This window comes from Eleutherodactylus coqui, chromosome 4 (assembly GCF_035609145.1).
Source record: "Eleutherodactylus coqui strain aEleCoq1 chromosome 4, aEleCoq1.hap1, whole genome shotgun sequence".
Lineage (NCBI taxonomy): Eukaryota > Metazoa > Chordata > Amphibia > Anura > Eleutherodactylidae > Eleutherodactylus > Eleutherodactylus coqui.
Genome location: NC_089840.1, coordinates 54,341,857 through 54,366,598, shown reverse-complemented (window position 1 = coordinate 54,366,598; position 24,742 = coordinate 54,341,857). Strand labels below are relative to the sequence as shown.

The 24,742-nt window shown below is 45.9% G+C and overlaps 1 protein-coding gene across 4 annotated transcripts; it reads left to right on the top strand.

Moving 5' to 3' along the window:
* Window positions 1-4,295: 4,295 nt before the first annotated feature.
* On the top strand, window positions 4,296-20,093 carry LOC136625347 (zinc finger protein 8-like). Of its 4 annotated transcripts, none has more exons than XM_066599464.1 (6): window positions 4,296-4,413; window positions 6,168-6,301; window positions 6,681-6,806; window positions 10,291-10,414; window positions 10,791-11,186; window positions 19,346-20,093. In XM_066599464.1, exons 2-6 carry the CDS (start codon window positions 6,182-6,184, stop codon window positions 19,981-19,983), a joined length of 1,404 nt encoding a protein of 467 aa, XP_066455561.1. In that variant the 5' UTR covers window positions 4,296-4,413; window positions 6,168-6,181; the 3' UTR covers window positions 19,984-20,093. The 4 variants fall into 4 exon arrangements, with proteins under 4 accessions (XP_066455561.1, XP_066455559.1, XP_066455560.1 ...); XM_066599462.1 differs by lacking the exon at window positions 19,346-20,093 and adding an exon at window positions 14,907-17,849 and having other exon boundaries at window positions 10,794-11,186; XM_066599463.1 differs by lacking the exon at window positions 19,346-20,093 and adding an exon at window positions 14,910-17,849.
* The last annotated feature ends 4,649 nt before the right edge of the window (window positions 20,094-24,742 follow it).

Genomic DNA, 24,742 nt, shown 5'->3' with positions numbered 1-24,742 from the left:
CAGGCCCGGAGGAAAGCTTTAAGAAATGGAGAAGGACGCTTGAGTGGGTACAAAGGCGGCCAACTAAAGTAACAAATGGAATGGGTGGACTACAATACCCAGAGAGGTTATCAAAATTGGAGTTATTTAGTTTGGAAAAAAGACATCTGAGGGCGACCTAATAACTATGTATAAAGATATCAGGGGACAATACAGAGATCTCTCCCATCATCTTTTTATACCCAGGACTGTGACTGTAACAAGGGGGCGCCCTCTACATCTAAAGGAAAGAAGGTTTCTACACCAACATAGAAGGGGTTCTTTACTGTCAGAGCAGTGAGACTATGGAACTATGGGTGGCAAATTCAATAAAAGAGCTTAAGAGGGGTCTGGACGCCTTTCTTGAGCGATACAATATTATATGCTATAATCACTAATAACTTCAGAAGGGTTGATGATCCAGGGATTATTCTGATTCCCAAATTGGAGTCGGGAAGGAATTTTTCCCCTTAAATGGGGAAAATTGGCTGCTATCTCATTGTTTGTTTGTTTTTTCCTTCCTCTGGATCAACATTAGGGGTAATAGGCTGAAATGGATGGACATGTGTCTCTTTTCGGCCTTACATAATATGGTACTATGTTTTCTTTCTATCATATTCAACAGTGAATCCTGCACTGAGCAGGGGGTTGGACCAGATGACCCTGGGGGTCGCTTCCAACTCTACCATTCTATGAGTCTATGAACATAATACTCCTCCTAAGGGTGGCTTTACACTGGACAACTATTATCTGAATAGTCACTAAAGCATGTAAATACCAAAGAATTGCCAAAGGCAAAAAAAGTGGCCCTGTGGTTATAGCCTCTCAAAAGAAGAAGAATATAAAAATTGTATACTTTATTGACATTGATGTGCTCAAAACCGACGGTTTTGAGTCTATATATGTCAATAAAGAATACCGTTTTTATATTATTCTTCTTTTGGGAGGGTATAACCACAGGGCCACTTTTTTTGCCTTTGGCAACTCTTTGGTAATTGTTTGCATAGCCAGGTATACCCTAGGGCTGCTTCATTTCTTAACAAAACATACAAATGACTGTGTGCTTTTACACACAGCGATTATTGTTTACTTGCTCAATTCCACAATTGCTGAAAGAATTGTTTGGAACATATAACATTGGCTTAAATATCATTTGTCAACTAGTTAGAGGGCGTGAGGTTATCTTGTGGGCATATATTTAAAATTTCAACCCCCTCCCCAATGCAAGCTCATTCGTTCCTGAGTTAACTGAACGCACATACAGTAAATACATATGAGTGGTCTTTCAGTGAACATTCACTGTTGTGAGAGGCCGCAGCACTGAGGGTTCCAGCAAATACCCAAACCAGCGGGAGACCGTGACAGCGAGTGTATCTTCAAAGACCCAAACCAGCGAGAGACAGCAGCAGCGAGTGCATCTTTAAAGACTCAATCCAGTGAGAGACCGCGGTAGCGAATGTATCTTCAAGGACCCAAACCAGCCAGAAGTGCATTTAAATGATAGGAGCTTGGATGCATAGAGATAAAAGCTTTCTTCTCTCTTTATTCAGTATGTGCCCATCATAACAATGAAAATACAGACATCCTGAGGACGCGTTTCAACCTTCTCAGGTCTTGATCAAGTGGTCTTGATCAAGTGGTGATCAAGACCTGAGAAGGTTGAAACGCGTCCTCAGGATGTCTGTATTTTCATTGTTATGATGGGCACATACTGAATAAAGAGAGAAGAAAGCTTTTATCTCTATGCATCCAAGCTCCTATCATTTAAATGCACTTGTGTCAAGAAACCGCCTAGGATCGAGCGGTATGGATGAGAGACTGCTTTCTTCATGCTAAAAAGAGGACACAGCAAGAAATATAAGACGGGAGCTAACACAACCTGCTACATAGGTGAGATCATTACCTTTATTTGAATATTCAAACCAGCCAGAGACTGCAGCAGCAAGTGTGCTATTGAAAACGGATAACAATTGCTTGTTTACACCGGACGATAATCAAGCAGCAACTCCTGTTGCAATAAAGCAACTAGCGATTAGTGAATGAATTCTCTCTTGTCCCTCGACTGGTGACCCAAAACTATAATCTGGTAACATGTTTATCGTGGCATCAGAGAGACATTTTGGCGCTCTGCTGTCATGGCATCTGACTCATAACATCACCAAGTCTTCTGGCCCGGTGACATCCCGTAAACATGCCACATGGGTGTAAAAGCCACATTTTATATTGACGTCCCATGGGTAAGCAACCAAGGGACTGCTGTAGACAACGTAAACAGACCGAAAACACCCTTAATAAAAGTTATGCAATACGCTATATGTATGCCAAAATGATGCCATGTGGCGAGTTTTGATGAGTCACAGCACCAATTATTTCTGGCTGATAATAGGGTTCATGTGTGATGCAGACCCCATGAATCCATGGACCCCAGATGTCTACAAGACACTGTACAGGCTGGTGATGGTTCCATCCTGGTTCTCATGTATCTGAAGAAAGATCATTACTATCATTATTAGGCGCAATGCGCACGGGCGTCCGCCTCCAGATTCCACAGCAAATACTGCCCATACACATGCTATAGAAAATCGTTTTTCCCTGTCCACGAGCAGAAATCGATTGCGATTTTCTGCTCGTGGAGGGAAAATTGCTACATATTCTATTTCAGTGTGGATTCCGCACGGACAGCTTCCATTGAAGTCAATGGAAGCCGTACGATCAGCAGCTGTCACTGCGGACAGGCCGCGGAATCCGCGTCATCGCCTAGCGATGGCGCAGCGTCATCTGTACTGCGCATGCGCCAGTTGGCCCACCCGCAAGACAGATCCAGAAAGGGACGCAGAGGTCAGCGGCCAGGCATCGGGTAGGATTCCACTGCGAAATCCGACCCGGCCATGTGCATTTGGCCTTATCTGCTCTTCCCGTTACATTTTACAGGGATCTTTTGTTGGCCTTTTTTTAAACTCTAGCTTCTTTTTCACAGTCTCCAGCCACCGGTTTTCCACTTAATTCTCTTTGCTCTTATCCAATATGCCATATTTTTTAAAGGGGTCTTCTGCCCCCCCCCCCCCCCCCGCCCCCCGCATGGTACTCGACCAAGCACCATGTACTTCTCCCCCCCCCCCCCCTCACCCGCTGCCCTTCCTGCATGGTGCTCGGTCGAGTAATCAGTTACTCAACAAGACCGATGCTTGATTGAGCACCAGCCTTAAACGAGCGTGCTCGCTCATCTCTAGTCATCAATAGTCAACCAGCGTAGTGCGCCGCTCAGGATCTCCGCCGATCAGCAGATCCTCTGGTCCACTGCCAGGGCAGTGGTGCTGGATGTTGTCATCAGGGTTCGAGCTTGACGTGTAATAGAAAGGCTTCGCTCCCACTGAAATCATTGGCAGCTCCACCTTCCGGCTCTCCCCCGATGATGACATCTGGCCCCACTGCAATGACTACCTATTCCTATGTCAGCATCGTGACCGTCCGTGTGCTTCGGAGCTGTGTACGCAGTAGGGTGCGCCGAGCTGTTATTGTAGACACGTCTGGTAGCCCGCTGGTGCATTTCATGGTGAGCTGCTCTACTTTAGCGTATCGGTCGGCCCTCGCACCCCTTCATGGCCGACGGTGACCTCTGACATCAACGGCACATGTGGCTACGTAGATTCCATGTCGATTACTCCCAATGATGCCGTTTGTCTACGCACGACACGCTCACCACCCAGCGTGCCAACACTTCACAAACCGCGCTGCTTACATAACACCGCCACCCTCCGCCCGAAACCCAATAATTATCCCTTCATCCAACTCTCATAAATCGCCCTTTTCCCCCTGACAGACAGCCCATCGCACACCTTATATACCCCCACGCCGGCCCACCACTCGTCACTTCCTCAATGGGCTGCCGACATTAAAAGTAGAAGGTGGCCATAATAATGTCTATAATGTAGGCCGTATGACAACGAGGGGCTGTGTTGTTATTGAGGGGTACTGTGGCTGTCACTGTGATGTAGATACTGTGAATGACACTAGGGGGCGCTCTGGCTCTCACTGCCAGTGAGTTACTATAGCTCACAACAGGGCTGCAGTGTTGGGAACCTCCCAGCCGCCAGGGAGCGCTCACCCCTTATTCAGGTCGCACGTGAACAAGTCACGTGAAAGCCGAATGGCACGTGATTATGTGTCCCTTCTACCATGGATGAGCGTATCAGCCAATCAGAGCTCTCCTGGCTGGGTTCCTTACTTTGTGTTGTCAGCTCCTATTGGTTAGTTGAAAGGTTGATGTTTTCTGTGGGCGGGGCTAGTGAGTGTTTTCGTCTTTCCGCTCCCGGTCGGTTTCCGGAGTTGCAGAGTCGCGGACATTCAGTTCCGGGGATAATAGAGACACAGAGGAGCCCCTGAGCCGGCGGACCTGTGAGTATAACGGAGAGCGGGAGGAGAGGCAGATAGAGAGGGGTCACCTGTCCCCCTCCCTGGGGGTGGCTATGAGGGACTACTAGTGGGGAGGTGACAACAAAACGTATCCCCCCCTTCCTTTGCCTTCACACCGAGGGTGACATCTGCCCCCTCCCAGTGATGACACTATCATTGACACCCCCATCCCCCCTGCCTGCTGTGACAATGACTCACCCTTCCCAGTAAGGATGCTTATTAACCCCCCAGCAGTGTGGACCCGTTTATGCCCCCTGGTGGTGACGCCAGCACTTCTATCCCTTTCAGTTGGAGGGCTGCTGCGGATCCGCGCCAAAATCTGCACCATTTCCGCAGTGTGTGACTGTACCGTGGATTCGTACGCCCTGTTGCTGGGCAAAATCCGCGTGTGGCACTCCGCCATGTTTTTGTGCGGATACGCAAGAAGAAGTGATGTGATTTATTTTTGAGGATCCGCACGGAAACGCGTCAAAATTTCCTCCTGCGCATTTTGCCCATTGGCAGGGCGTGCGGGTCCACAGCAAAAACCGTGGCAGAATAGCTGCTGATTCCGGCCGTGGCTTTACAGGTGGATTCCTCTGTGTGCCCGGACCGCGTGCCCCTCCCCTCCGGCAGCGACTAATAGTGATGGAATTGGAAATTACCGACTCAACTTTAAAAACTAGTTGTGACTGCAGACGCCCGACCCCGACCGCCACTGAAAGCCATAGGAGGGAAAAGGAGGTTGTCTGATTTGGCCTCCTTGAAAGATGGCGGTGGCAGCGACCCAGTGGTTCGCCTTACAGCAGCGCGGTCCCAGGTTCAATCCCCATCAAACCAACACGCTCGGCCTTTCTGCTCAAGCAGACGATTTTTGCTAAAAATTGAATTGGGAAATATTTAGCCTGATATTATCGCTCGGCCGATCGCTACAAGCAGCGCTGGTGGTCACAATGTTTACTCCTCCCTCGGGGGGGCGGACTTGGTGACACTTCGCACCCTATTCTATTTTGACAGTGTGATGCGAGCAGGCGCATCAGACGGGGGTGACGGTACGGCTATGTTCACACCTGCGCTGAGGGATTTCATTTTTCTGCTTCCTTACGGAAACCGCTTGTGAAATTGACCCGTTTTACGACAGAACTGAACGGCGCCAAATGGACCCCATTGACTAGAAAGGGGCAATTTTTTTTTCACTCAGCCGTCCGGCATTTTACCGGATTAAAAAATCCAGCGTTTCATACCAAATTTCTGACGCAGGAGTGAACATAGCTTTAGGCCGGCTCACATGGGCGGATTTGGATTACGGATTCCACGATCGCCGTCGGCGGTAAAACGTAGCCATTGAAAGGCATACATTTTCGCTTTTTGTTCACACTGACAGATACAAATTGCGTATTCCATGAGCGGAAGAAGAATCATGCTTTATTTTAGCACGGATTCCGCACGAACGGCCCCCATTGAAGTCAATGGATGTGAGTGTTCCGTTGGCCATACGCAATTAACATTAAGAAACGCTCGCAACTTCCAAAGAAAATGGTTAGAAAAGCTGGAATACCGCTGGAGGGAAGGGAGAGATCTTTCTTCTGCGCAGAAAGTCGCTTGCATCCGTAATCATTCGTAGTTACTTTCCGCAAACAATCACAGGTCTTCTGCTGCACAAATCAGTATGCAGGATCCGGCGCATTCGTGTGAGCCCGGCCTTACTGTTGGACTGTTTGGGCTGTTTCTAGCTGACTTTTTCTCTTCTTTTCCAGTCTTGAATCTCCCGATGGCCGCTCTTACTCTTCACTCTGACCCTTTTGCTGAGGTTGGAGTTTCGTCTGTAAAGCCCCTGTCGCAGAGGGTGGTCCGACATGCCTTGGCGATCATGCATCTTCTCATCACAGAGGTAAGTGTCTCCAGCAGGAGCTTCTGCATTGTGTTTGTGCCCCATGACTGATCCTCTGGTGGGGCCCTAACCTCCGTTATTTACCCCATCTGAGGGTCCGTATCTCGGGCCATTTGGACTTGACTGCAGGAACCACTGTGTCTATAAATGGTTGAACCTGGATGTTCTCTGGTCTGGAATAAGAGGCTGCGCTTTCCTGGTGACATATCTGATGTATCCTGCGATCACGTGTCCGGTTGGGACTCTGTTTGGGGTACATTTTACATTATGGACTAGAGGTGCTGGTGTAATGACTGGTTTCTCTGGGGGACACCATATCCTAACCAGTAATTATCCACAATGATGGAAGGGGATGACCATTTGATATCGCCTTCTTCAGGGCGATCTGGTGTCTGTGGAGGACTCGGCGCTGCGTCTGTCACTAGATCAGCAGACTCAAGACAAGAAGATTGCCATTGATCAAATCATGAAGCTGGTTCTGGGAATCCTGCACCTACTGAATGAGGTCAGTGTAACCTATGATGTCATCTTTATGGGGTCACCAGTTCCTGGGTGTAACTGTCACTATAGGGCGCAGTGTTTCCTGTTCGTGGCGCCATGCTGCACAATATGACCTCTCCTATGATGTCATCTAATGGCAGATTGCACACTACAGGCTTAACCATTAGCAATCAACTTTTATAACCTATGTCCAATGAGGCATCATTTCCAATGGCAACCCCAAGAGGACCTTGCGTAATCAGAATGCTCATGTATAGCTGCCAGGCTCCACCCTCTAAGATAAATCCTATCCAAGCACATAATAGATCTCAATTTATCATCTTTAGGGTACATTCACACGGGCGAGTGCGATTTCCGTCAGAGATATTTCACGTGCTATGCCATAGGAAAAACGCATCGCTGCACATGTGATTCTCATGTGCATGAAAATTGCATGTTATTTCTCTAGGAAAAGTAAGAAAAAAAATCGCACTCACATGCAGATCACATCTGCATGCGAGTGCAATGTCTTTTTTTTTTTGTTTGTTTTTTTTTCTTCTGTCATGGAAAATAATGGGTGATATCGCCCAAAAAATAGGACATGCTGTGATTTTAATTTTCCTCTTTTTTTTTTAAATTTATTTATTTATTTTTTTTCTCACCTGTCTTGCAGCGAGGCTGTGAGAAAAATTGCCATGGAAATAAACCCATTGGGTTCTATTTTTGAGCGTCTTGCAACACAAATCTCGCCAGTGTGAATGTGCCCTCATTGTAACGTCCCTTCTTTTTGGTAAATGAAAACTGTGGACAAGTTGTCGCTGACTGATCATATTACTTATATTTAAGGGGTTTTGTAGGGTTAAGTTATTGATGACGTATCCTCAGGATAGGCCATCAGTAGTTGATTGGTGGGGATCCCGAGCAGCAAACCCCACTAATCAGCTGACTGAAGTGACAGTTGCTCTTGCTTGAGAGCCATGCCCACTTAAGTGGACGGTGCTTTGCCTGGTGTGGACTGAATAGCGACTGCGCCTGGCATTGCAGCTCTATTCCATTAACTAGAATGGGACCGAGCTGCTCTCAGGTCATGTGACTAATGAACGCGACGTCTCATGCCTGAGAAGAGACCTCCACACTCGTCCAAGCACCACGGCTTCTGTGGGGATTCGAAGTGGCAGACCCTGCCGATCAACTATTTATCACCTATCCCATGGACGGCTCATCAATGGTTTACTCTCAGAAAACCACTTTAACCCCTTAGCCCTGCAGGGCATATATTTACTTTTTGCAGCGTCGGGGTATGTAGGAAGAGATTGCGGGGCAATCTCTCTTCATACAACACGGGGGGCAGGCTGATTATTATAGCTGACACCCAGCGGCAACAGCTCCGATAAGCCGTGAGGCTGATGGAGCTGTTAACCCTTTAAGTGCCACTGTCAATTCTGACAGTGGCATTTAAATCCCCCGAACAAAGTTCAGGGCCCCCTCACGATAAGATCGCAGGGAGCCATGCGGGTGTCATGGCAGCCGACGGCCTTCTGAAAGGCCCCAGGGCTGTCTTGGCAGAATTCCTATCAAGCAATGCCCGTGGGGTGGCTTGATAAACTGCCTGCCCGATCGTAGTATGATGTAAAGCTATGGCATTACATCATACTGCAGGAGCGATCAAAGCATCGCAAGTTGTTGCCCCAAAGAGGCACAGTGTCTTATTTTTGGGGGTTGTCTTATACTTACTGAGCCGCCGACGTCTGTGTCGCTTGCGCTGGTCCCCGCACTGCTGTAGTCCTCAGCACTGACAATATTCTCTTCTGGTAATGAGGCTTTAAATACACCGCCTCCAGTAAGCGCTGTGATTGGTTCACTGAGCGCCCGCTCTGATTGGTTGGCACTCGATCCAATCACAGCGCTTACCGGAGGCGGGGTATTTAAAGCCCAGTTACCAGAAGAAGAAAAACCTGCCAGCACTGAGAACTGCAGCAGCGTGGGGCTGAGAATCCTATCAGAGCTGAGGACTGCAGCCAGCCACAGTGCCGGAGACCAGCGTGAGGGACACAGATGCCGGCGGCTAGGTGAGTACAAGCAATAAGGTAAAATAAGCAAACTAACCTAGCTGCCGGCATCTGTGTCCCTCGCGCTGGTCTCCGGCACTGTGGCTGGCTGCAGTCCTCAGCTCTGATAGGATTCTCCTCTAGTGACAGGGCTTTAAATACCCTGCCTCTGGTAAGCACTGTGATTCGCTCGAGCGACAGCCAATCAGAGCCGGCGATCGATGAACCAATCACAGCCATTCAGTGATGTCATTCACTGAATGGCTGTGAATGATCGAGTGCTAGCTTTGATTGGCTGGCACTCGATCCAATCACAGTGCTCTCTTACCGGAGGCGGGGTATTCAAAGCGCCGTCACCAGAAGAGAATCCTGTCAGCACTGAAGACTGCAGCCAGCCACAGTGCCGGAGACCAGCACTGGATATTTAGTGGAAATATAGTGGATATTTAATAAAGTTATCTGCATCCTGGTGGCCCTTTTTCGCCATGCTCTCTGTCACCGCATGTTATTATGTATTTGACATATTCATTGAAGAATGATCTGGTCTGTAATGGGGAGAAAAAGCATTAAAGTAGTTTTCCAGGCACTTTCTATTGATGACCTAATCTCAGCATTGGTCATCAATAGTTGATTGCTCAGGATTCCCGCCTATCATCTCATTTGCTTTTCATGCAGCCGAGCTCAGTGCCCGCATTGAGGTTGGAGCCAGAAGTGTAATGAAAGGCTCTGCTTCCATTAATTTTAATTGGACCCCTGTTGATTAAAGGGGTTGTCCCGAGGCAGCAAGTGGGTCTATACACTTCTGCATGGCCATAATAATGCACTTTGTAATGTACATTGTGCATTAATTATGAGCCATACAGAAGTTATAAAAAGTTTTATACTTACCTGCTCCGTTGCTGGCGTCCTCGTCTCCATGGTGCCGACTAATTTTCGCCCTCCGATGGCCAAATTAGCCGCGCTTGCGCAGTCCGGGTCTTCTCCTCTTCTCTGTGTAGCTCCGTGTAGCTCCGCCCCGTCACGTGCCGATTCCAGCCAATCAGGAGGCTGGAATCGGCAATGGACCGCACAGAAGCCCTGCGGTCCATGAAGACAGAGGATCCCGGCGGCCATCTTCAGCAGGTGAGTATGAAGACGCCGGACCGCCGGGATTCAGGTAAGCGCTGTGCGGGTGGTTTTTTTAACCCCTGCATCGGGGTTGTCTCACGCCGAACGGGGGGGGGGGGTTTAAAAAAAAAAAAAACCCGTTTCGGCGCGGGACATCTCCTTTAACTATTCATGACCCATCCTCAGAATAGGTCATCAAGAGTAAAGGCCTAGAAAACCCTTTAATGATCAGATCCATCGCATAGTTGAATTCACAGGTGTGCATCCTTCTTGCTGATGGTTTCCCAGTAGGGTCAGTAATGAAGCTTTATTAGTTTGTATGTGGACGGTGTCATTAGCTTCCTCTTTTTTTAGGGCACCACGTCTCACGAACAAGCTGTGAACTTGTCAGATGAAGACTGGGCGAATGTGGAGCGAGAGCAGCGGGAGCTATACAGCGACCTACTGACTGACAATGAGCAGACCCTGCAGAGCCTCGGTAATAATCCCTGCTGATGCCATCCCTAGGGATAAATAGGACCCCCCCTCACAGACTGTGCTGTGTGGCAGATTTAGTAAAACGGTCCTTTATGCTTTCAATATGCTAGTCAGCAGGTGTCAGGGTGGTGATCAGGTAGTAAGGAGTATGGTGGGCTAGAAGATGAAAGCTGATTGGATGCTGCGAGCCCCATATGTTCCCACCTTTTTCTCCGTGTGTGTGTGTGTGTGTGTGTGTATAGATATATAGTATATGTGGGGCGGCAGACCTTGCTGATTTACCTTACTCTGTACACATAGATCTGGTTCGTACAATGTATGCAGCCCCCTCCCTGAGTCATGTTCTCTAGTGTTACAGTGTTAATCTTCTTTTTAAGCAGGGCCCTTCAGTGTGAAGACAGAGACTGTGCTGGGAATGGAGAGAGAAGACATTGAAAGAAAAGAAACCCCTGCAAACGACGTGTCTGCCAGCACCCACAATGGAAAATCGGATCCCTATGTCGATTCCCAGGCAGATCCCTCCAGGAGTCCAGTGTCTAATTCCTACCATCCCCATACTTTTTTGAACCCCCTGAAGGATGGCGGTCATTCTTTCTCTGAGTCATCAGATCGTACAAGTGTGTACGGAGCTCATTCCTCCGCAACGCTCAGTGCCTTCCAAAGGACGTGCCCCAACCCCTGCAAGGATCCCTACGTTACCATATTCCCAGATGCGTCAAGCGTCAGCAGTTATGGCGAGACCTATGCCAGTAGCTCCACTAATGACTTTGCAGGTGGGTAATACAGCAGGAACCATGAAGATAAGAGAGAAAAACTCACGTAGCACTCACTAACCCCCTGACTTATCGCAAGGCTGCCTATACCGTACCAACAGATTGGTTCTTACTAGGAGGTAGCCACTACGAGAGCAGGAACCATGGCTGCTTGTGTCGTGGGGCCGTTTCCAGGATAGAATTGTTTCTTGGATCCATTAAAGGGGTTGTACAAATATCTAAAGTTATTCCGCATCCACAGGACGGGAGAAAACTTCATGATCGGTGAGGGTCCAACCACTGTTGACCTGATGGGTCTTACATGAAAGAGGTGCTCCAGCCATTTCAACAACACCACCGGAAATAGCGGAGTACAAGTGCCATCTCTGGCGCTATTAATAAAACAAATGCAGCACACATATGCATCGTGCCGGGACAGTCAGAACCCCTGTTTTCGCGATTAGTGGGGGTTCCGGGGTCAGATGCCCACAGATCAAAATGTTTCCTATCTGGTAGATGGGGGATAGCTTTAGATTTTGGTACAACCCCTTTAATGTGAGGGCTCACACTGCAGCCTATGGATATTGGTTATACAGTTGTGTTCTGAATATAGTTGGGTAGGTGGGATGGTTGTGATGTTCTCTTGTCTTCATCGACTTCATATTAATGAGTAGTAGAGTCTCCATCATTGGATGGGTACTTCTGTAGGTCCTTATTATTGACCCGAGGTATGTTCCTGATGAGTTAGCCTCTTTCTAAGAAATCTTTAGGATGAAGAATTTTAGGGATCGGGTCCCTGTATGATGTGTAGGGGACAGCGAGTGACAGATTATATCCAATTCATCCCACAAGTTGTCCAAATGGCCAGCTGGTGCACATGGTGAGGGTGTTGGGTCAGTGTCAGCCACCCCTGAGTATATCCCTTCCTGTTACCAGCAGGAACATTGTGCTACGAGGTCTCCTTTGAGAGGACTGGGAAAAGGACTGCTTCACCCTCCTGCCATGTCCATTAATAATTGTATTTCCCATAAAGTCACAATTCTCGAGTATCTCTTCTAATGACTGTGTTGTGCTGTTCATCTCTTACTTCCCATTAAAATGTTTAAATAAGTTGATAACTGGGAGTTGAAGTCCTTCTACACATGACTGTCACACTGCTTTCACACAGGAGTGGTAGTCGGTCAGTGAATGGAGATGGAGCACCGGAGATCTCCTCCTATCACCCTCCTCCATTCACTGTGAACAGGCAGTTCTTCATAGATGAGCGACTGCCTGATTACATTGAGCAAGAAGTTGTTTCCTTACAGTGAGCTGAAACTGGGCGATTTCGCACTTAGTACCTTGTTGGGTCCCACATTTACACAAGACAAGTAGCACTTAAAATCGCTCATTTGAGGTATTTTTTTTCCTGGCCTGTAGTTAGTTTGTGTAAAAGTTCCCCTTACTTTCTGCTTAAAGGGAACCTGTCAACAGGAAGCGCCTATCGGAGCCGCCACCATGTTGTTACTGTACATCTGACAAGCATTAAACACATGGATGTAACTAAAAGAAAAATGCAAATAGCATTAAGTCAAAAATCCTACTTTAGGCTACCTACACACGGGCGAGCGCTACATCAGAATGTGAAACTCAGCCCGATATCACACTTGCCAACGTGCAATTTACCCATGGGTGTGAGGGGTTTTTCTGTTAAACGCCTCCTGTCACTTCAGTAAAGTAGTGATCCTCTGGTGCAGCCTTTAGCCGTGTCGGAGGATCAGCGGTTTCCATTGTTTTCAATGAGAAACCTCACATTGCACTCGCATACACATTGCTTGCCTCATGATATGTTTTACTGCCCCATTTAAAACAATGGACGATGTGTGAACTCGAAAATATAGAACATGCCATGATTTGTATCAAAAGAATAGGGCTCATATTCATGCGAGATTCGCGTGATTTTCTTAGCTGTGTGAAAGTGGCCTTAGATCCAACGTTTCTGATAGACTAATGCACCACCTCCCAGTCAAGATGTCACACAGGTCAGCCAGACTCTTGCTGGCAACACCTATGTGACTATGTCAGCATGCGCCATGAATTCTTGTGCATACGCTGTGTGCCCCTTCTGTCTCATCTATGTGCAGGAAAGACAAGGAGGGAAGGGCACCTGGTGTAAGTAGGATGTCAGCTTGTTAATAAATCAGTCGTTTCAATGCAATCTGCTCTCTTAGCTTGTCCCCCACTCCCCGCCACCCCTCCACAGCACAACCAGTTTGAGGTCTACTCTTTCAGTTGTTTCCCATACACAAGCACATGTTGTATATGTATTCCAATAGTGAGATAAGCAGCTGTCACACGTTTATGGCAGCCACTCATTTTCCCAAGGGAACACAGAATCTGGTATGTTGAAATCTTAACGTGGCCAATCCTCCTTTCATGAGGAGATTCTTACCGGCTGCCCATTGCACATTAGATTCTGCATTCGGGGTTTATCGAATGTGTATAAGAACATAGAAAAAAAGCCATACTGTTAGGACATGCGTGACACGTGTTTAGCTGACTGTCTTCATATACTGGTGCTAAAGATTGGATCCATGATATCAGCCGCGGCATGAAGGAATATGGAGGAGTATATCGGCTTGAGCTCCCATCTTGGGCCTCCAGCATTATGGATGGATGGAGAGAAGAAATGGCTGAGGACTATTAACCTTCCAGTTTGTTGAGTTCAACATCATGTGCGTTCATCTACGTCCGGATCCGCATTGTAAATTGTACATGATGGAGAAATCTAAATAAGTCACTTTGAGGACAAAGTATTGACTGCATGAGAATCTGCTGCCTCCTGCGTGACCTGCAGTAATGGTCTCCTGGATCAGTTGACCCCAAAGTTGACCATTCCCTGGACGCTATCCTGAGGATGTCATCAGTAGTGTAGTCTTGGAATGATCATAAGACCGACCCAGCATCCCTTTGTGATTTAGATCCTGTGGTACGTTGCGTTTGGGTCAACCATACAGATCATTTTGTGGAATTGGCATGTGTAAATCTAAGTTTAAACACAATGGCGATTTGGAGGAAAAAAAACGTGGCACAAGGAATACTGAGGATTACGTATACCACGATGAAAGCCAAAGGCTGGCCCTAGAAATGAATTACGATTTCATCCTATCCTAAGTGGGTTCCAAAGTGTTAGCCCAGCCTGATAGACCCCCTATCTGTCTCTGCCCAGGACACAGCATGCTGCAGCAATAAAGGCCTGTATTGCCCGGGGAAGCATCGGTCTTGCGGGAGGGCACACAATACGTTCGTTCTGGCAGTGCGTATTTATTGTCTTTCTTTACCTGTGCGACTGCCAAAAATGGGATCGATCAGCATGAGGATTACTTTGGGAGTGTTGCTAAGAGTTGTTTTTTAACTTTGAGTTGAGTTAGTAGAACTTGTAGTTGACTCTTCCTGCTCAGAGCAGTTTGCCTTATGTGCTGGGACAGTATTTCCACTTCTGTGCCCATTAGACATCAAGCACCAGCACATTGACCAGGTTTCATCATAGATCGTGCCCACTGGCATAGACTATGCCAGCAGTCACTTTTCTTCTGGACTGCCCCTTATAGAGCCTCGTATTCTCATATCTACTACAGAGGATAAAAGGCTGATGATCTCCTCCTTCCCCATGCTGTTCCTCCATTTGAGACCTTTTTATACTATATTATGAATTAGCGGAACATCAGTTCTGTATTTTTTATGATTTTCTCTGTGTTTCAGTAGAAAACATGCCCATTATTCATATCAAGCAGGAAGGATCCCTCACCGACCTCCCAACACAAAGTAGGGCTGTGGACACTGATGACGAGCAATCAATCAAACAAGAGGAGCCACACCGGATGGATGATAGGAGGTTCCTGGCGGCACACGGGGGCATCCATGCTAAACAAACTCTTAGAATTGAGAACTTCAGTAACCAAGTGAAGATGCTTCTCGGCAAGCCTGTGAAGAAACGGCCTACAAAGAAACGTTTCCAATGTCTAAGATGCGAGAAGAGCTTCCATTGTCAGTCCCACCTCATCATGCATCAGAGGGTGCACACTCGAGAGCGCCCCTATGTGTGCGAGTGCGGAAAGACCTTCACCCAGAGTTCTAGCCTGTTTAGACATCAGCGAGCCCATCGGGGTGAGCGGCCTTTTGTTTGTGCAGACTGTGGGAAAACTTTTACCCAGAGCTCCTACCTTCTCATTCATCAAAGAACACATACAGGAGAGAGACCCTATGCTTGTGGATATTGTGGCAAGAGTTTCCGTGTAAACTCCACCCTTGTCAGACACCAAAGGGTTCACGTGGGGGAAAAGCCATATATATGTAACAAGTGCGGTAAGGGTTTTAGCCAAAGCTCGTATCTATACATCCATCAGAAAACCCACACCGAGGAGAGACCCTTCATCTGTAATCAGTGCGGGAAAAGCTTCAAAGTCAGCTCCTCCTTACTCCGACATCGTAGACTTCATGTAGGGGAAGCTAGTGAGTGTCCGCACAGCTCAACGGGGGCAGCTCCTTGTGGAGGACAGTGACCACTCCAATTTTAACTATGTTAATAGTTTTTTAGAAGGTACAGACTGTGCAGATGATGCAAACCTGGAATCACGGACTGAATGTTGATGTTTGCCATTTGTAAAATGAATAGAAAACTTTTCAACCAAGAAATTTGTTTTTGTATGAAAAAGTCTAGAAGAAATGGCGACTGCTTCCGTGGTCTGCAGTTTTTTGATACGTCTATTACATGGTTTTACTCTAATCTGTTCAACTAGAACAAAAAAGGAATGCATATAGACTTCAGATGGAGATGTGTAGATGAGTCCGTCTTCTATACTTGTACAGGCCTGTCTCTCCAGGCACCTTTCATCCACTTCACACGGGCGTATGTGCAAAAAACCGCACACATTTGCACCATGAACGTCACACTTTCGCGTGCGGTTTTGCACATATTACTGTACTTTTTGCTCTGGCTGGACCATTTCACTTGGGTGCTAAACGCAGCCGTGCCCTGAATTAAATGGCTATTGAACCTAATTAGTTCCCAATGTGTTCTTTTTCCTGCAAAACTGCGCAGGGTATTGTGCAATCACTTGGGTATTTGCGCACCCTCTGTAGACTCCTTGGGAGCCTTTGTCGCTTAAATGCATACTAAAATACAGCATGCTGTGGGTTATTTTTGCGTGCGCAATAGCAATAATGTGAACGAACCCATTAAAATCAATGGGTTCTATTCTCTGCGTATTGCGTGCTCATGCGAGTCCACCCGTACATAGACCAGGAGGGTTGTGAAATGTTAACTTAGAGGTTCCCTACATATATAAATATATTCTATTTCCCCATATAGCAGGCACGGCTGCAGAATAACCCGTCTGACTCCTGTTAAACTGTCTGGAACCGGTCAACAAGTTGACACAAACTCATGCTTGATAAAGAATCATTCGGTTTGAAATGTCATGCACAAATATGATAGAATCCATAATGTTCCTGCAAGATTAATAAAAGCCTTATCTGCGTTCCAAAGAAAACCCTTTACTGCTGTTGTATTCATTATATGCTGTACTCTCGGCACTGGGACTAGAAGCGGACATCCCGACAGACGAGTGCAAACAGTGTGCTGTTATCTGGCAAGTTCAAACTAATATTTCTTCTCTCATCATCCATAAATCCCATTATATGGTTTAGGTTGGGCTTTAACAAAACTTTCCAAGAAAGCCATTTCCATGTGTGATTTGAGAAGCACGTCCCTTGTCGGCCCCAGCTCATTATGCATCGGTGGGTGCACTCGAGAGCAGGCCATGTGCAAAGACCTTCACTTGGAGTTCTAGCTTTATTAGACATCAGAAAGCCCGTTGGGGTGATCAGACTTTTGTTTACACTAACTGTAGCCAAACGTTCACGTGGAGCTCCAACCTGCGCGGTCAACAAAGAACACACATTGAAGAAAGACCCTACGACTCACGTGTTTGTATGTGAACACCACCCTTGTCAGACACCAGCGGGTGGGGGAAAAAAATTATAAATTAAAGAATAAACTATATCAATTTTAGTAGGAGAAAAAACTTGACAGTCAACATTGCAGCTTTTGTAACAACCGGGTTTGCTCCCATACATGGAGCCTACAGATGCAACAAAGGTCATTTATATCGTTGCCGTAACAAAAACCTTACTGCGCCTGTCCTTTACAGAGGATGTTTTTCCTGCTGCCACTAGCTCTATATTCACTTATTTACATGTCCATTATATTGTCCAAAGTATACTTATATACATCTCCATGTGAGGAACTTACAACCTCTCCGTAGCTGGATTGTCCTAAATTAGGGGGAGGAGCGGTTTTGGCGTTTCCCTCCTCCCCTCCCTCCCCCATAAGGATAGGTTCGCACTGTGGATTTTGGTGCAGATTTTGCCGTGGCTCCGCAGCAGATTTTACTCTAGCAATTGAAGGGTTGAATTCTGCTGCTGATCTTCACTAAATTCCACGTCAGAATTTGCGTATTTTTACGTGGATTTTGGTGCAGATTTTCTGCTTTGGAAAATTCACACCTATTCCGCTATGTGTAAATGCACCCGCGAGGAATGTTTACACAGTGGAACTTTCTGCATGAATTCTACCTCTAAAACAGTGTCAAAATCCATATCGTTCTGACTAGAGATGAGCGAACGTACTCGTTTAGGGCGATTTCGCACTCGAGCACCGCTTTTTTCAAGTAACTGACTACTCGGGCGAAAAGATTCAGGGGGCGCCGGGGGTGAGTGTGGGGGGGGAGAGAGAGAGGGAAGTGGGGGGGGGGGAGGAGAGAGAGAGCTCCCCACTACTACCCCCTACTCCACCATGCCGCCCCCCCCCCTGAATCTTTTCGCCCGAGTAGTCAGTTACTCGAAAAAAGCGGTGCTCGACTGTGAAATCGCCCTAAACGGGTACGTTCGCTCATCTCTAGTTCTGACCTGATTTTTGGGCGGATCCGTGAGTGGACTTAGCCTTGTCAATGGGAAAGAATCTGCTTGTGAAATTCTGACGCAGAAACTAGAGTTTTCGTGCCAAGAGTGACCTGTTGCTTTTGATGCAGAAAGTCTTGGAAACGTGATTTTCTGTATCAAAATTCCATACACAGATTTTTCCTATTGATAGGGCTAAATCCATATGTGAATCCGTGTCAAAAACTGCAGCAGAAAGACACTGATTTTGACGCGGTTTTTAGAAGCGGCCTTCACAGGAAAAACTCTGCTGTGAATTCTGCCACATGAACATATTCTTAGGACGCGTCCACTTGTCGCTGATTTGCTGCAAACTTTGGTGCGGATCTACAGCAATTCGGCAACGTGTGAATGTACCCTTATATTCCATCACACCTGCCCATGATGTTTATCGTGTATTCACTTGAATGGAGTTAATCTCCAGTAGCAAACACAAGCCATAGGCTAAAGTGGTGCTGTTTCTTAATGGACTTTAAAGTCTACAAAATTTATGTCCTATCTGCTTTAAGCCGCTTTCACACTGCGGAGAAAATCGTGCGACATTTGGACGTTGCTTGATGCGTGAATATGAACCCCATTCTTTTGAATAGAGTTATACACATTGGCATGTACTAACTTTTTACATTGCTAGGAAGGCATAACCCATTGTTTTCAATGGGACTAAAACACATTGTGTGGCATGCGATGTGAGGTTTCCCATTGAAAACGCTGGCTGATCTTCTGATCAGAGGCGATGGGAGGTGTTTTTAACAGAAAAACGCCTTGCATCCACGGGTACCACACACGGTCACGAACGTGATCTCACGCTCAACTGTGCGTAGGAAGCCATAGGTTGTAGTTTAGCAGGCATGGCTACGTACCTTTTGTTAATTTAGAATGTTGTGATACATCCCAGGTACCATCCAAGAGTGCACCTGAATAATACTCCCTCTTCCAAGGTTGTCGAGCACAACTGATCATCTCGGAAGTGAAGGGCGAACATATGATAGTAGTAGTTGTTGTCGTCTGGTTTCATATGTCTCTTGCTTCTGATTGTTCCTGGCTGAAGGGTGGTGATACAAGAGTAATGAAACCCCAGGAGGCTGATCCTAAGTTTTTGCCATTAAAAATGTAATCTTTTTATTTCTTTTTGTTCCATTTTTGAGCAATAACTAACATTCCAGTCACTACTTTACTTTTATGATTTTTCTCTGTTTCAATAGAAAACATATCTATTATTCAGATCAAGCAGGAAGCATCTCCCACTGACCTCCAACCACAGACCAGTACTGACGACATAGATGTCACTCCCGAGGCTTCCTGTGTGGAACAAGCACTCCACGTCTTGTCCAGGAAACGTGGCAAACCACCAAGGGTGTCGAACAGAAACAGAGCACCCAGAGTCAGTAAGGTGCACGAGCTGACAAGAGCGTATGTGTCCAGCCTGGACACCACAAACGGTGAACAGACTTTAAAACCCCAACACTCTACAGCCATCGCCAAATCACACTGGAGCAGATATGAAAACAACCCTTCAGCTAAGAAGCCATTCCAGTGTTTGAGGTGCGAGAAGAGCTTTAATTGTAGATCCCACCTCATAATGCATCACCGAGTACACACCCGCGAGAGACCGTACGTCTGTGACTGTGGGAAGGCCTTCACCCAGAGCTCTAACCTGTTCAGACATCAACGAGGCCATCGACACCATAAACTACAGATCCGTCAGCAGAACTATCCGTGCCCTCAGTGTAACAAAGAGTTCACTGACCTGTCCAAACTGATCATTCATCAAAAGACTCAACACAGTGTGGAAGGATTAATGGACGGTGCTGTAGAGACTTGTGACTCCCAAGTGGGGTAAATTGTAAAGAAATAGGAATAAGCATCAGTTTTGTTGTATGACTTCCGGGATTACTTTTTCAGGACTGTAGCAGACTAATACTCTTTAATAAATGTTGAGGTCACATTTCATCCTGATCGTCTGATGTTTTGCTTTATCGATATATTTTTAGTAAATGGGTTGAACCATCAAGATCTAAAATAGAATAACTGTGTCATTCAATAATTAGGACCTTAATGGCCCCAAGGCATCTATCCCAGGCTGCGGTCCCTCAAGATCTCAGGATTATTCTGGACAAGGTCATGAATTCTGCTAACGTCATCCACTAATTAACATGTGACGATGAAAACGCAATAGAAACCCCCTTGAGTAAATGTTCAGCAACACATAATGGGGAAACAACTTTAGCGCCATTGGGCAAGAAAACCACAGGTGATCTAAATACAGTAGACTTATGAGCAATAGATACAAGTATGTCTATTTACTACTAGGGGTTGTCTGAAATTAGACAAAGGTCTATTATGGGTTTTTTTCATCCAGAAATGGCACCACATCTGTCCACTGGGCCAAGTCTAATGCTGCAGTAAATCCTCATTTGGCTGCGTTCACACGTGGCAGGTTTTGGAGCAGATACGCAGCAGGCTTTACCCCTTCGATTGAAAGTGTGAAATGTGCTGAGGATCCACACCAAACGACGTGAATTTTCCACTGCTGAAAATCAGCAACTTGAACGTACCATTGAAGTGAATTGGGATGAACAGGAATACCAGACACCACCCATGAAGACACAGAAAGCTGTAGCTACAAACAAAATAACGGCAATGTCTGGATTGCAAAAAGGGCTTGCTCTAACACCTCTAGTGCAGATTCGAAGTCCCTAAGTCCCATCGGAGATCCTGACTTAATCAAATCCTGGTCCCATAAATCTTACCTTCGCCCTTGCAGTATACCGATGGACTTTCGAAGATCTTACCCTGCTTGCACTATTGTTTTATTCTATTCCTATTGTGAAGCTGCTGGATCGGTGGCTGTTAAAATCCAGACCCCAATACCACCTAAGTAGATACTAAATATTTGTATATAACAAATATCTGCATAACTTAGAGCTGCAAGGTTTAAAGGACTTAATAAACCTCTTCATATAGCGGATTCTGATAAATAATCCAGTGTATACAAGATTATGATTCATGTGACTCCTCCATTGTTACACCCCATACAGTGGTTTTCATCGTGCATTATATTCATGAACACAAGGCACCAGCTCTTGGACCATCTATTGATAGTTCACAGTCTATTATTAATCAATTGATTCTTATAAGAGATGAGCGAGCACCCAAATGCTCGGGTCCGCGTTATTCGAGTCGAGCTTTTTGTAAAATTTGAGAGCTCTACTCGAGTAACAAACCCCATTGACTACAATGGGAGACTCGAGCATTTTTGTATGTGGGACGCCGGGTCCCGAGTTTTTTTTTTTCTTGGTTCTCTCTCTCTGCCAAAAAATTTGCCATTGACGCGCGCTGTGGCAGGGAGGGGCCAAAACTGGCAAGTCAGTGGTGAGGAGCTAAAAACTGGGGCGGGGTCAAACACTGTGTGATGCTCGTTCGAGTAACAAGCACCATCGCGTACGCTAATACTCGAACGAGCATCAAGCTCGGCAGAGTACGTTCGCTCAACTCTAATTCTTATATCTTTATTAAAAACTTGTATTAATAAATATATTAAAACCAATAGGACCAAGTTTCAACTAACCAACACAAAAACATCAAAAATTTTCACCCTATTGGCAAGAAACTTATATCAGAAGTGCAGTTCACTGAATCTAAACAAGGTGAATAATTTCCTATATTGATTGTTATTCCCTACAAAGAATGTATGCCTTCAGAGTGATTCTGCCAAAAGGTCATCTAGAGTAAAGGACAATTCATTCCCGAATGTTGGAAAACGACGACTTATCAAACTGTCCTTCCCAGAAGACCTAATGCTGTACCAGTCTGAAATAAAAAATATAGAGTAGGTGAAACTCCTACTAAAGTATTCTGGTTCAATTTTAAATACCAAGGTCCATCGCATTTCCACTGCAATACCGCAGCCTCAGCAGGAACCAAAAATTTCTATTCTAGCAGATGTGCTAAAGTTTTTCTTTTTAAATCCCTACAAGAGAGTTCACCTCCAACAATGTAAAGTACTAAACTGGTGTGGAGATCAAGTTCAATAACTCCTGCTCTTTGGTAAATCCGTATCTCTAATGATTCCAGGCAGACATTACCTAGCTCAAATACCCCTACACCACCAAAGAAAAAAAATGTTATTAGCGGCACCAGCCTTGAAGGTAGGCTGGAGACGAATGACATACTGAGTGCTTAGTCAGTCCTTAGGAAGCCCTAGCTCCTCCCCTCATCCTGGGGGTATACACTTTCTTCATTTTCTACTTCAAGCTCATAATGTTGGGGTGGAGTAGGAACTGGTAAACTATCTGAATGTGGAATAGGTCTAATAGCAGATGGAAGATTCGGGTATTGAACTGTTCCTGTTTTCTTCATTGACAATCCTGCCTTTATAGGCAGAGTCAAGCAGAAATCGCAGTCATCTGTATGGTTTGTAGGCTCCTGCCAAACCATAGGCACAGCAAAAGCCATAAATCGTTTTTTATATTTCAGCCATTCTCGTAGTTTAACTGAACAAGAGTTGCAACATATATGTGGAGGCCAAGACTTATCCTGGTCCCCTACCTTCATACCAAAATAATGATGATAGGCAATCTTCACAAGAGGTGTCAGATTGCGTTTCTGTGACGAAAATGTCATTTCACCACAAAAATTATTCACCAACAAAAATTATTCACCAAATTTACACATTTTCGTGGCATTTTGATATAGCAAATTTTAAACTTCAAAAAGTACTCCAAAACCAGAAATTCTGAAAGAAAGAAAAGCAGAAACAATATGAAACTCAGTCATAGCAACATTTATTATGTTTATAACCTACAAGCATATGGAGAACATTGTGTTATGTCAGTTAAGAGGTGGGGCAACTCCCTGCCCCCCCCTCCACCCCCAACAAAAAATTCCCGCAAAATCAAAATGTAAACTCTAAAAAAAAAAATTACGTCGCTATATCTCCAAAGCAAGAGCTAATTGGTCATTTTTAAGGTGTTTTTTTAATTCAGCAGATGGGAATACATAAGAATACGCTAATTTTGAGCCCAAAACAAAATCATCGTTGGGCAGTGTAATCGTAGCGTGTAAATGGGCCTTAAGGCTAATGGCCCATGGGCGTACTTTTGGGCCATGTGCTGCCTGTATTTGAAGAATAGATAGCTGAAGCGCCTGAAAAATTGTGTACGTGTCCAAGCACTTTGGAAATAGACGTTGAAATGATCACCACAAGGGCTTGCATCCGTGGTAATGCTCACCGCTGCCGATGCCCTCCGAAAGTATGTTGCTCTACCAAAGAAAGGATATCCTGACCTTGGAAGAGAGGGTGAATGAGCAGTCTAGGGTGGATCTGCTCTTCATGAAGTATATATAACTGCAAGGGTCAAGCTCTAAATTGAGCTCCATTCACTGTTAAAATGCATAAAGTTAGAAGTTCTTGCTGTGCGAAAAAATAGTACCTGTTGAGGTCATGGATCTGTTTTTCTTAAAGGGGTTGTCACGCGAAACAAAGTTGGGGTATACACTTCTGTATGGCCATATTAATGCACTTTGTAATGTACATTGTGCATTAATTATGAGCCATACAGAAGTTATTCACTTACCTGCTCCGTTGCTAGCGTCCTCGTCTCCATGGTGCCGTCTAATTTTCAGCGTCTAATCGCCCGATTAGACGCGCTTGCGCAGTCCGGTCTTCTCCGTGTTGAATGGGGCTGCTCGTGCTGGAGAGCTGCTCCTTGTAGCTCCGCCCCGTCACGTGTGCCGATTCCAGCCAATCAGGAGGCTGGAATCGGCAATGGACCGCACAGAAGACCTGCGGTCCACCGAGGGTGAAGATCCCGGCGGCCATCTTCACAAGGTAAGTAAGAAGTCACCGGAGCGCGGGGATTCGGGTAAGTACTATCCTTTTTTTTTTTTCAACACATGCATCGGGTTTGTCTCGCGCCGAACGGGGGGGCTATTGAAAAAAAAAAAAACCCGTTTCGGCGCGGGACAACCCCTTTAAGGAACAACGAATAACTCGACAAAAGGAATCCAGCAGAATCCTTAAGAAAATAGACATTTGGAAGGGATGAGGCTTGACAAAGACCTGGAAAGGTTGAAACGTTGCCTGTCCGTTTTAGTTATGGAACACTAAAGATTTGGTCATTTTTTCTATTTCACCATTTATGCTGCCACATCTTTTATGGATCTTAGTTGACACTTGTCGAGAATGTCCTGAGATGGTCACCTTATGTGCCCTCACACATCCACTAGTTTCAATACCTCCTAATAGTCTGCTCAGAACGGCCCAAGTGGCGGGCGATAAGTCAATATGACCATCCAGCTTCTCACATTACAATAATGCGCCCCTCTCAAATTCTTTTAATTGGGCAAAATGTCTGATTGCATCATAGAGGCGTCTGGTGGTCAACAAGCTCTGCAGAAGCAGGAAAAGAGGTCACTACACACAAGGAGCCGCTGGGAGCCTTTTTATAGGCCAAGGATGGAACCACTTTTAGTGCCTCCGGGAGCAAGACCGTCCATCTAATCTCACCACAAATCTAATTTGCATATCTGCCTGCGATGTAACTGCATACCAAGTTTTGCAGCAAAACGACAATTTTATAAGCAAAGGAGAGGGGGAG

Excerpts from the sequence above, each read along its gene's own strand:
- LOC136625347 (XM_066599465.1), top strand. The coding sequence starts at position 6,182 with ATGGCCGCTCTTACTCTTCACTCTGACCCTTTTGCTGAGGTTGGAGTT. Across the intron at positions 6,807-10,290 it reads TCCTGCACCTACTGAATGAG|GGCACCACGTCTCACGAACA; the intron begins GTCAGTGTAACC and ends CTCTTTTTTTAG. Across the intron at positions 11,187-14,906 it reads CTCCACTAATGACTTTGCAG|TAGAAAACATGCCCATTATT; the intron begins GTGGGTAATACA and ends TCTGTGTTTCAG.